This window comes from Capsicum annuum, chromosome 5, assembly GCF_002878395.1.
Source record: "Capsicum annuum cultivar UCD-10X-F1 chromosome 5, UCD10Xv1.1, whole genome shotgun sequence".
Taxonomy (NCBI): domain Eukaryota; kingdom Viridiplantae; phylum Streptophyta; class Magnoliopsida; order Solanales; family Solanaceae; genus Capsicum; species Capsicum annuum.
Window position 1 is genome coordinate 58,547,507 of NC_061115.1, and position 12,598 is coordinate 58,560,104.

Below are 12,598 nucleotides of genomic sequence, written 5' to 3' on the forward strand. Positions count from 1 at the left end.
AAATTGTAGTAACAAATAAGAAAGAAAGTAAATTATATGTTTGATATGAAATTAAATAAAGAATAAAATTTATTTAATTCTATCAATAATTATTTTTTATAATAAATTATCATCTTACTAATCAATTTACTTAAATATAATATATTTTAAACAATTTTATACAATAAAAAGATAAATAAAAATAAAAAATAAATGAAAAATGGAGGGCCCACATGTGTGTAAATATATGCAAGGCCACTTATGATGGTATTATTGTAAATTCTTTACTTAGCATTGTTGGTAATTAAAGAGAAAAAAATAGGCTTTTATTAAAACTTTTGATGAGGTTTCAAAAAATAAAGAACAAAAAATTATCAATTTGAGCTTAGAACTTATTTTAAACACCTTAATACGCTTACTATTGAATTTAAAGACAAAAAGGTGACATGTTGAAACCTTCACTTCTAAATTTTTTTTATTAGATATTATTAATTTTTTTAATATATAAATAATTTATAATAATTACTTAGAAATGATATAATAAAATTACGAAGCAAACAGCTAAAACTGACAGGTCGACGAAGAGCTACTTTAAATACTTAGATGACTTATAATAATTAATTAGGGAAGATATTTAGTAAAATTATGATTAAAGCAGCTGAAGCAGACATGTCATAAATGTCTATTTTATTTTTTATTAAATATTGTTAATTTTTAATATATAAATAATTTATAATAATTAATAAAAATGATATAGAAAGTAAAATTATGATTGAAGCAACTGAAATAGACATGTCATAAATGTCTATTTTTTTAAAAATTAAATATTGTTATTTTTAATATATAAATGACTTATAATAATTAATTTGGGGCAATATAATAAAATCACGATTGAAGAAATTGAAGCAGACAACATAAGCAGGCATATTGAAAAAAATTAAATTAGGTGAAATTATAGTAACAAATAAGAACGAAAGTAAATTATATGTTTGATATGAAATTAAATAAAGAATAAAATTTATTTAATTGTATCAATAATTAATTTTTACAATAAATTATCATCTTACTAATCAATTTACTTAAATATAATATATTTGAAATAATTTTATACAATAAAAAGATAAATAAAAATAAAAAATAAATGGAAGATGGAGGGCCACGTGTGTGGAAATATGTGCAAGGCCATATATGATGGCATTACTGTAAATTCATTACTTGACATTGTTGGTAATTAAAGAAAAAAATGAGTTTTTATTAAAACTTTTGATTAGGTTAAAAAAAATAAAGAACAAAAAATTATCAATTTGAGCTTAGAACTTATTTTAAAAACCTTTATGATAAATTATCATCTTACTAATCAATTTACTTAAATATAATATATTTAAAACAATTTTATACAATAAGAAGATAAATAAAAATAAAAAATAAATGGAAGATAGAGGTCCCATGTGTGTGGAAATATATGCAAGACAACATATGATGGCATTATTATAAATTCTTTCCTACACATTATTGGTAATTAAAGAGAAAAGAATGGACTTTTATTAAAAAAATTTATGAGGTTCAAAAAATAAAGAACAAAAAATTATTAATTTATGCTTTAAACCTTCATACATTGAAGCAAAAAATCTCTTGTCCCTCTTATAAATACTTACATGTCAAATCCATACATTAACTATGATAAATTATATATATTTAGACCTTAATATCCTCAATATTAAATTTAAAGACAAAAAGGTGACATATTGAAACCTTCACTTCTAATATACAGAAAAACAAAGTAAAACGTATAATTCAGCTAACGAGGGAAACAAAAGAAAGAAAAAGGTGAAGGTATAATTTTGAAAATTATTTGGCAGGTCCTTATAGTTTCATAAGCTAAATTGGAATATAATTTTATTGTTTTGGTAGGGCAATATGTTCATTTCATAACTTTGACGTCATATATTTGGGGGAAGAGAAAGCCAGATTTAATAAGTTATCCCCTCAGAGACCCCCGCATGTATCTTTTTCCGGTCCTCGATGACAAGTTAACAGAATTAGCTGGCCAATAATTCAAGAACCCCTTCAAATTCAATCTCAGGTTTTACCTTAATTCAAAACACAACTATTATTACATTTTTATCATCTGGGGATCATTAAATCAACTAAATTCTAATTGGATCTTGTCCAAAAAGTTCAATTTTTATGTGTATATAGGCCATATATATGGTGTAGAAGTTAAAGTGTGTGTGTCTTTGTTTTGTTTTGTTAATTGGAAAATTCTTGAATTAGGGAGTCTGGGTTTTGCAAACACTGTATCCCCTATGTGGTTGAATCAACATGATTTTGAGAATATTTTTCTATTGATTTTGATGGTTACAAGTTCTATTTATTTCTTGGAAACCCAATTAAATTTTTTATTTTATTGAGGACAGAGATGAAATGGGTAGAGTTGCTTTATTGATTACCTATAGGTAATTGGTTTGAGGCGTGGTAACAGTCTCTTTGCTTAAATCCATGTTCCCTCCCAGTGGCGGATTTAATATTTTCACTAAGGAGGTTCTGAAAAAAATGTAGTGCTTGCGGTTTGAACTTGGAAGTTCAAGGTGATTTTTGAACCCCCTAAATTACTGAGATAATCTCTAGTTTTGAGTTTAGGGGGTTCGAGGTCTATGTATGTACACCAAAAAGAAAAAAAATACGATACATATACCCTATAATTTTTTGGCTAGCGAGGGAGTTCGGGTGAACACCCTTGCCCCCTCCTAGATCCGCGCCTGTTTCCACCCCTCTCCTCACCCTGCTCTGGTCAGATTAGCACTTGGTGCATGGGAAAGCTCTTTTGATGTGGGAGAGGTTGTGGAAATATTAGGAGTATTTATGCATTAAAAGGAAGATTATTTGTGTATCTTCCTATTTTTTTTCTTTTCTGTTAGTAGCTGACATAGCTCATGTGGGCGATACGTATCTCCTCTCCTTGTAACAGAATTAGTTTATTTGTTTCATATTTATGGAGCAATCATTTATTCCTTCTTCTCTCTATTGGCTTCTCTCTAACCAGCTTCATCACTTTGAATGTCTGAGGATTTGAATGCGTTCTGGTCATTTAGATTGAAAGTCATTATGGTTTCAGAGTAATGGTAATGGGAGTAAGCTCAACTTTTAGATCTGAGAAGTTGTAATTGATGCTCGAAGCTCATCCAACTATGGGCGATGCTGCAACCGTTGTAGTTGATCACAATCATCTGATGTGTCTACAACCTTTAGACACCCCTGGAGTCGTGCTGATATCGATAAAGCTAACAGCTAACTGGGCTAGAAAAAATATGTGCTATGGAGCAGATCGATGCAAATAACTCTTTTGGTGAATAACAAGTTAGGTTTCATGGATGGATCCTGCCTTGGAAGTTCATATAAGGGAGATTTGGCATGCAGTGAAGGCAATGCTATGCTGTAGTGTTATTGTGGATCAACAGTACAGTCTATCCAGTGTTTGTGTCAAGCATAGTTTATTCTTCAAATGTGAAGAAGGTTTGGGATGAATTCAAAGAGAGGTTCGACATATCAATTCTAACTAGGATTTATCATTTGTGGACTGAAATTGGATTTCTGATACAGGGTACAAGTTCTATAGCTACTTATTATGCAAAGATGAAAGATCCTTGGGATGAACTAGATATATAGTCATTTAGATTTAATTTAACTATGATATAAGTCACATATAAGGTCTTAAGATCAAATAATGAGGAGTTTTTCAACTTAAAATGTTCTGAATCATTGATGTCATGTGGAATTATACATCAAAGTAGTTGACCTTATACCCCTCAACTAAAAGGAGCAGTTGAGAGGAGACAAATATACGTGAAGTAGCTAGAGAATTTAATTTCTAGGTTTTGTGAAATAGATTTCAGGGAGACTCTGTTTCTGATAAATAGGTCGGTAACAATAGTCCTATAGGGTAGACCGTATAAATTAATGTTTTGGAAGATACCACAATTGAGACATTTAAGGGTGTTTGGATGCTTGTGCTTTGCCAACAACTTTTCTGAAGGAGATAAGTTCACTAAGGGAAAAGAAAACTATCTCTATTGGATATTCTAAAACTCAAAAGGGATACAAGTTATATGATTTGGTGACAAGGGAGTTCCTGATGAGTAAAGATGTTCATCTCTGGGAAGCATATATTTCTTTTTCAAGGTGTAATTAAAAGATTGGATGCTATAAGAAGGACTTTATGTGGAAAGGCAGTGAAGATACCTTGCAAATGGGCGGAATTGACAGTGTGCAAGAAGGAAGGAGGTTTGGGCATTAGAAATCTGAAGCAGCAGAATCAGAGCTTGATGATGAAGTGGCTTTTAAAATTTGCAAATGAGCACAACCTAATATGGAAGGATGTTGTCATGGTGAAGTATGGTATGGAAGATAATTGGATGACAAAAATGGTAACAATGCCCTATAGTTGTACAGTTTGGAGAGCCATCAGAAACCTATGGCCATTAATGCATTCCAATATCAACATCAAGGTGGGTAATGACCTGAAACATGACAAATGGACTGGGAACAGGCCACTGAAGCAAGATTATCCTGTGCTATACACTTTGTGCCAGCAATAACAAGCAACTGTAGCAGATATGTGGACTGCACAAGCTTGGAACTTGCACCTAAGAAGAAATTTGAATGATTGGGAATTGGGAAATATAGCTTCATTCCATAACACAATGAATGAGTTCAACAACTTGAACATGTAGGGGGACAAATTGAAATGTCATATGGACAAAACTGGCATGTTTTCAGTCAGTTCAGCATATAAGGAATTAAATGTATCTATTGCCAAAGAAAAGGATTGGCCTGGAAGATGATCTGGCAGACAAAGATTCCTTATAAAGTGAACTGTCTCAAATGGTTCTTAGCTAAAGAATCAGTGTTGACCCATGAGAATTTGAACAAAAGAGGCTTTCATTTATGTTCTAGCCTCTAGGTGCTTCTTGTGTTCATCTCATTTTGCACTGCACATGGACTGGCCAGTTATGGAGGATGTTCATATGTTTGAGAAGGGTGGAATGGGTAAAACCAAGAAACATTACAAGTCTCCTCAATAGTTGGAACATGGTGGGCAATGCAACAAAAAAGGAGAGCAGATGGAAGATTGTTCCTGTGTGCATTTGGTGGACAATGTGGAAGGAAAGGAACACAAGATGTTTTGAGGACAATGTAGCAATTTGCAGGAATTAAAGATGAACTGTTTAGCTTTAGGTGTAAACAGAAAAATTAGCTCAAACAGATGAAATTTTAAATGTTCTAGATTATCTAGAGGTGTTTACAAGTTTCAGTTTCTGTGTAAGTTGTAACACCTTTTGAGGGAACTACATATTTTTATGTAGTATACCTGTGGATATATAGATTAATTTAGCATTCTCAAACAAAAGGTTGAAATTTTACTCTGGCCAATGCACTAGATTCGATCTTGGAGAGTCCCGACACAATCTTGAGTCAAACTTTGCAGCCAAATGCAGATACAAGTTCATAATAGATATGCCTTCATAAGATATCAGTGCTAAAATTGACATTGGAATGCCCGTTGTATAGGCTCCAAAAGAAGTGCAAATGGGGCCAGATGTTGCACAAACCGGTGAAGTTGTTGCAGAGCTCAGAGAATCGTCTAGGTGATTTAGGCCATCTGTATGGCTGTAGGATTATGTCACCACCATCAAGCATAGCAAAAGTTGTCCATATCCAATGTCCAATTATGTCTTCTATTAAAGGTTATTTACTGGTTTCTGGGCTTGTGTAGGGGCCTTCCCTGCACATATTGAGCCCAAAACATTTCAAGAAGCTGCTCAAGACGGTACGTAGATAGATGATTCAAAGCAAGAAATCGATGCACTTGAGAATAACAAGACCTGGGAAATGGGAAATAGTAACTCTGCCAGTAGGAATGTTGCAGATAGGAGCTAAATGGGTTTACGAAATCAAATATAAGACCAATGGTGATGTGGACAGAAGCAAGGCAAGGTTATCAATAAGAACAATTGGACTATGATGGGACATTTTCTCAGGTGTCCAAGATGGCCACTAGCAGGATTGCTATCAGTTTAGCAGCCTCAAGAAATTGACCTTTGTTTCATATGGATGTGAATAATGCTTTTCATGAGAGAGATATTTATAAATTAGGTCTATATGGATTTGCCTCAAGGTTTCTGTAGTCTATGGAATAGAAGTGTGTTGTTTAAATCTCTTTATGGATTAAAGCAAGCATCTAGACAATGGTACATCAAGCTTACAAGTGCATTACTGAATGATACTCATAAAGTGCTCATGATCATTCATTGTTCTTGAGGAGAAGGGAGCGAACATAATCATAATCCTAGTCTTTGTGGATAATTTACTTATCAGTAGAATCACATGGAACTAATGGAAGAGCAGAACACACCTTTCATAGTTGGTTTGAGGTCAAGGACCTGGGAGAATTGTTTGAGATCAATATAGGGAGTCCCACTTAATTGAAGGAAGTATGCTTTAGAATTCATTCGGACACAGGGCTGAGTGGTGCTTAGCATGCTATTACACCTTTGGGGCTAATTATAATCTTACTACTTGGATTATGACAAGTATACCGGAAAAAATGAAGACACAGGACTAAAAGAAAATATTTCACCGTTTATCAAAAGATGATGTGAAAGCTGTTGTCTTTGACAATTACCAGGCCTGACATAAGCTTTGCAGTGCAAGTGTCCAAGCATCACACTTGGGAGCAGCAATGAGGATAATCAGATATAACAAAAGTTCACCAGGTCAGGGAGTATTCTTCAAGAAAGAAATCACTAATCGGACTGACTGATGTGATTCAAATTGGTCAACTTGCCCCAACACAAGGTCAGTTACAAGCTATGTGATTAAATTGGGACTATCCTAGAAAAAGTCTAAAAACAACAAAGAACAGGAATTTAGCTGAAGCAGATTATAGAGGCATGGTTGTTGTTAATGCTGAGATTTCTTCGTTGGCAGGACTACTACAAGATTTAGATGCGAAATATTGACATCAGTGAAGTTTCACTGTGATAATAAAGCATCCATACGGATGGCATGCAATCCAGTATTCCATGAGAGAACAAAGCATATTGGGACATATTGTCACTTTGTGAGAGAAAAGGTTAATGAGGGTCTGATGGAACCACAACACCTGTCAACAAAGGAGCAGTTGGTAAACTTACTTACAGAAGGGTTAGAGTGGCACAAACATCAAAGTCTATTCACCCAGAGTGGAGCTTTGGATGTTTACCATTCTCCCAGTTTGAGGGGGAAGTGTGTCCCATCTGTTCTAGCCTTGGTGGACAGAGTTACGCGGTACCTGATGCTGGTGGGAGGTGGCAGGTATCCCGTGGAATTAGTCGAGGTGCGCGCAAGCTGACTTGGACACCACAGTTATCAAAAAAAAAAGTTATGCACTAAAAAGGGTAGATAACTATGCAAATTCTTATTGTTTTCTTTTCTGTTAGTAGCTCACGTGGGAGGTAAATATCTCCTCTTCCCTGTAACAGATTTAGTTGGATATTCACAGAGCAATCCACTTCTTCCTTCTCTCTTACCAGCTTCATCACTTTGCATGTCTCTGAATTTTATTGCGATCTAGTCATTTAGACTGAAATCCATAAGGGGTAGGTTAGGAGGTTGTGATGTTGTATTGTGTTCATTCTCTATCCCATTTCTCCTTTTTCTGCATAATGAAGTGGCGCAGACGAAGAGATCTCAATAGTTTTGTCTAATTTGTAGTTCTCTGAGTTTTTCTTTACAAAGAAAAGGTAGTGTAACTTTTTGAAGGTTTTCAGAATTGGATCCGTAACAATGATTTTAGTTTTCTTTCGGAATGTAAGAGGTTGAATTTGATCTTTCTACAGATATTATCCAACTGAAGTTGATGAATGGACACTGATTCAGGTAGAGATTTAATAAGTGATTTGCCTCAAAGTATCATAGAAAGCATCCTCATAAAAGTTCCATTACTCGATGCTGTAAGGACAAGCATATTGTCAAGAAAATGGAGATACAAATGGGCAACCATTACACAACTTGTTTTTAATGACACATGTCTGATTCCTTGCAATGACAAATCAATTGTCAGTTGCAATCTGGTAAATTTCATTACCCGTTGCCTGTTTCTTCATGATGGACCGATTCACAAATTTGAGTTGAATACTTCCTACTCGCCAACTTCTCCTGATTTAGATCAATGGCTACTTTTCCTTTCTCGTAAAGATATCAAAGAGTTGATTATTGATATAGGAGAAGATGACTGGTTTAGAGCACCTTCTTGTGTGTTCTTTTGTCCTAAGTTGACTCATTTGGTGCTTGTTCGATGTGAATTAAACCCACCTCCAAATTTCAAAGGATTCTTGTATTTGAAGCACCTTAGTCTCCAACAAGTTATTATTCCTCCACATGATATTGAAGTTCTGATCTCAAGTTGCCCTCTTCTTGAGAGCTTGACATTGTCATATTTTGACAGTTTGGAGCTTACTATTCGAGCTCCAAATCTCAAATATTTGAATTTGGAAGGTGAATTTAAGGATATACGCCTTGAGAATACTCCATGTCTGGTCGGTATTTCAGTTGCTATGTATATGACTGATGATATAGCTGAGCACTTTGAACAAAGCTCAGGTTGCAATTTTGACAAGTTTCTTGGTGGGGTTCCTTGCCTTGAGAGGCTAATTGGCCATATTTACTTCACTAAGGTAAGGTTTCTTCTTATTTCCAATAGTGGAAGCATAAAATACTTTTCGTGCATCACTTTTCCCGGAAAAGTTTTATCTATAGGTTGAATATGTGATGTCTTACCCTCCTCCTCCTTTCTTTGTTCAGTATTTGAGTATAGGTAATGAACAAGGAAGCTTTCCCGTTATATATCAAAATCTGAAGTTCATTGAACTGTACCAAGTTAGTTTTGAAGACATGAAAGAGTTACTTGTTGTGCTTCGCATGATTGTGAGCTCCCCGAATCTAGAAGAGCTTCAAATATCAGTAAGTATATTAGTCAAAAAGCTTGATTTCTTATTCTAAACAATATGGATTTTCACAAAATGGTCCTGTTTATGCACCTTGTCTTTGTCAGAGTTCCTCAATTACAACCACCGCTGATATTTATGATCTGGATTTTTGGGAGAAAGACTGGCCTGCTGACTGCACATTTAGTAAACTGAAGATTGTGCACATGACTGATTTCTCTGGACTGCCGCATGAAATTGCATTTATCAAATTCTTACTTGGACATTCCCCTGTTCTTGAACAAATGATTGTTGCTCCTACTATATATGTCACGGATAAAGTGGTGAAAATGTTGATCGATTTGTTAACTTTTCGACGTGCTTCTCCTCTAGCTACAGTTAAATTTGTTCAAGAGCCATTGTAGGATGCAGCTCATTCATGTATTAGATTTATGTTGTTTCCTCTTTGTTGCTCTATTCCTTAATTTTGCCAGTATTAAAAAAGAAAATTCATCTGGAATTTCTTTACCAGAAACAGTAACATAACATTTTCAGTTCACAACATTTTACTCTATTGATATCCGATCTTTTGATTTTTTAAAAACTAGTTTAGGTGTACGCGCCTCCCGCGTGTACCTCATTTTATTGAGTTCAAACGTTACACTAAATAGGATATTTGTTTAAATAATAAAGATGAATACAATAATTAAATTCAACATCTTTTGGAGAATTTATTTAATTAAACCTAATCTTTACAAAAAAAAAAAAAAACTCAAAGCCGATCGACATTCATTTACCATCTGTAAATTGTAACAAAACAATACGATGATAGAGATTTCAAAATAATATAATTAAATTTAACCTTTAGAGATATCAAAATAATATAACTAAACTTTATCTTTACATTAAAAAACTTTTCAAAACAGAGATATAAAAATAATACAATTAAACTTAATCTTTATTTAAATTGTTTTTTCAAAGCCGACTGATATTCATCTACCGCCTGTAAATTCATCTACGACCTGTAAACTACAACAAAATAATATAATAGTGATCACAAAACTTTAGTTTTGATGAAAATAATTTTTGTTCGAGCGAAAGTTTTGACACGAAAGAATGACTTGAATGAAAACAAAGAAGATATATATATACACACATGATGAATTCTATTATATTGACAAAAATAGTGAAGAAGTTGAGGGTTAGAAAATTAAGCACCCATCAATCTAGACAGGCAACTGAATCAAGTTAGATGAGCATCAATCATATTTTTTCAATAGGTAAATCAGTTCTTCTCTAGTTTAACGTGCATCTCAATATTTATAGAAGTATTTTCTTAATAGAGTCCTATTTTAGGAGTATTTTTCTAATTAATCAGTACAAAAGAAAATATAAACTATTTCTCCTTTCATATATTTTAGGAGTCTAGTTAATATAATAAAAATAATTAAATAATAAATTGAAGAAAATAGTGAAAAGTTGTTGTCTGGTGACCAGGAGGTCACGGGTTCAAGCTTGGAAACAACCTCCAGCAGAAATGCAAGGTAAGGTTGCATACGATACACCCTTGTGGTAGGACCCTTCCCCGAACATATCGCATAGCGGTAGGTTTAGTGCACCGAGGTGCTCTTTTTTTTTTTTAGTGAAAAGACAGTTTTATCTAGAGGAGAGTCTTTTAATGAAGGACAAAGTTCAAATCACTTTTTTAAGGGCATTTACACTTTTAATATATTATAGATATAAATTATATATGTACATTTAGGGGCGGACCTATGTAGGATTTTGGGGTGTTCCGGTACCCATTAAATTCGATGCGGAATAGGTATAATTATATTGAAAATATAGAAAAATAGGTATAAAATATATAAAAGCACCCATTATAACAAAAAATTGATTGGGTGTATTGACATTTAGGTTAATCTGAAGGTGCTTCATTGGAAGGGGAGGCCATAGGATCGAACCTATTGAGGTGATTTGTGTATTCGATATATAGGAACAAATGAAAGGATGGAAGGGCTGATATTTTAACATGGAACCATTTGGCATTCCTGGTGGTGAAAGAAAATGCTTATATACAACTAGGAATATGGTGATTATATTGCAGTGGATTATAATTTGCTGGATTGCTTTTATTTGTTACTATTAGATATTACTATTAGATATTTAGCTCATCATACCAGAAACTCAATCTAAGAAAGTGCAAAACGTGTGTTTGGTTTTAACTAACTAAAATTTGTTTACAGTCATATCATTGGGGGTCATCAGTTTCATTAATTTAAAATACATCATTTTCACCTCAAACTATACAAGAAAAGTCTAAGACACACCTAAACTATACAAGAAAATGCTTTACACCCTATAAAGCATTATACTACTTGCACGTGGTGTGGTTTATTACACGCGCCTTCCACGTCAGTGCCACGTCAGCTAATGCAGTTATAGACTTACACCTCACTAACCACAACCTCTCCAAATTCTTTGCCTCAGCTACTGCAACAACACCTACATCCTTCAACTCAGTAGCATTTGACAAATCAATCTCAACCAAATTCCCACAATTCATAGCTAAATTAGACAATTCCACATGGGTAAAAAAATTAGACTTTGAAAGATTAATTGATTTCAACATTTCTTTACATAAACTAGCTATAACTGTTAGTGTTCCATCTGTAATTCTTGGACAAAGGGAAAGATCAAGATTGATAATTTGCGGGTATCTGTTAAGAATCTTTGTTAAGTGTTCTAGCCTGAAGGGTTTCAAGGTTTTCCTATGGTGGGATTCAAAAGCTAAAAATGATTAGTGAGAACGACTTTTTGTCAAATGGGTTGTCCCTAAGACAATCAAGAATTGAAAAGACAATTTCTTCAGATAGAAAATCGAATGGGTTGTAATTGGATTGTGAAATTTGCTTTTGCTTCTTCATTGTTTTCCAAGATTGGTCCTTTATGGTTCCTGCAAGCTAAATTGTGAGTTAGATTTGGATAAAAAAAAATTTAGGTGGAAATTTTTAGAGGAAGATTGGGCGGTGGAGATGTAATATTGTAGTGTTCATGTGAATTTGATGATATAAAGAAGTTTAGGGAAATTAAGAAGCAACAGTTTAACAGAAAAATACTGGCCTGGTTGAGAACAAACTGAGTGAGGAAGAAGATGAGAAGAATATTTCAATTACTTTATTGTCCTTGATGGTTTTGAGAGAAACAGTTATTCCATAATCCAATTCGTCGAAGGGAAAATAACAAATTCAATTTGAATTTTGGTGAGTCTGTTTAAGCTTAGTTCGAAATTAATGATTCGAATTTTGTTTCGAGATTTTGAAATCAGTGAAATTGACATCAATTTGGTGGGGTTGGAGTTTGGGGGAGGGGGATGATGAAGAAGATAGTTGGTTGGGGTGAGGTTGGTGTTGGGGGTGGGGGTAATGAAGAAGATGATGGTTTGGGGGTGGGGGTGATGAAGAAAATGATGGTTGGGGGGGGGGGGGGGAGATGGATGCTAGGGGTTGGGTAGAGGAGTATTTTATTTTTTTTTTTTTTATATTAATTTTTAATGTAGATGCATTTTTTTATTTAATTAATTATGTATTTTTCACGTCAGATCTAGGGGGTAAAAAGTATTAATTTTTTATAGTTTAGATGTATAATAGGTCACTTAG

At 33.7% G+C, this 12,598-nt stretch overlaps 1 protein-coding gene across 2 annotated transcripts; it reads left to right on the top strand.

Moving 5' to 3' along the window:
• The first annotated feature begins 1,779 nt into the window (after window positions 1-1,779).
• LOC107870821 (F-box/FBD/LRR-repeat protein At1g13570) lies at window positions 1,780-9,405 on the top strand. 2 transcript variants are annotated; one of them, XM_016717485.2, is made up of 4 exons: window positions 1,780-2,062; window positions 7,857-8,693; window positions 8,821-8,979; window positions 9,071-9,405. In XM_016717485.2, exons 2-4 carry the CDS (start codon window positions 7,881-7,883, stop codon window positions 9,365-9,367), a joined length of 1,269 nt encoding a protein of 422 aa, XP_016572971.1. In that variant the 5' UTR covers window positions 1,780-2,062; window positions 7,857-7,880; the 3' UTR covers window positions 9,368-9,405. The 2 variants fall into 2 exon arrangements, with proteins under 2 accessions (XP_016572971.1, XP_047268990.1); XM_047413034.1 differs by lacking the exon at window positions 1,780-2,062 and adding an exon at window positions 2,092-2,567.
• Window positions 9,406-12,598: the final 3,193 nt, after the last annotated feature.

Bases quoted from the DNA above. Each gene is read 5' to 3' on its own strand.
- LOC107870821 (XM_016717485.2), top strand. From the start codon at position 7,881: ATGGACACTGATTCAGGTAGAGATTTAATAAGTGATTTGCCTCAAAGT. The intron at 8,694-8,820 runs GTAAGGTTTCTT...TTCTTTGTTCAG, and splicing joins GCCATATTTACTTCACTAAG to TATTTGAGTATAGGTAATGA. The intron at 8,980-9,070 runs GTAAGTATATTA...TGTCTTTGTCAG, and splicing joins TAGAAGAGCTTCAAATATCA to AGTTCCTCAATTACAACCAC.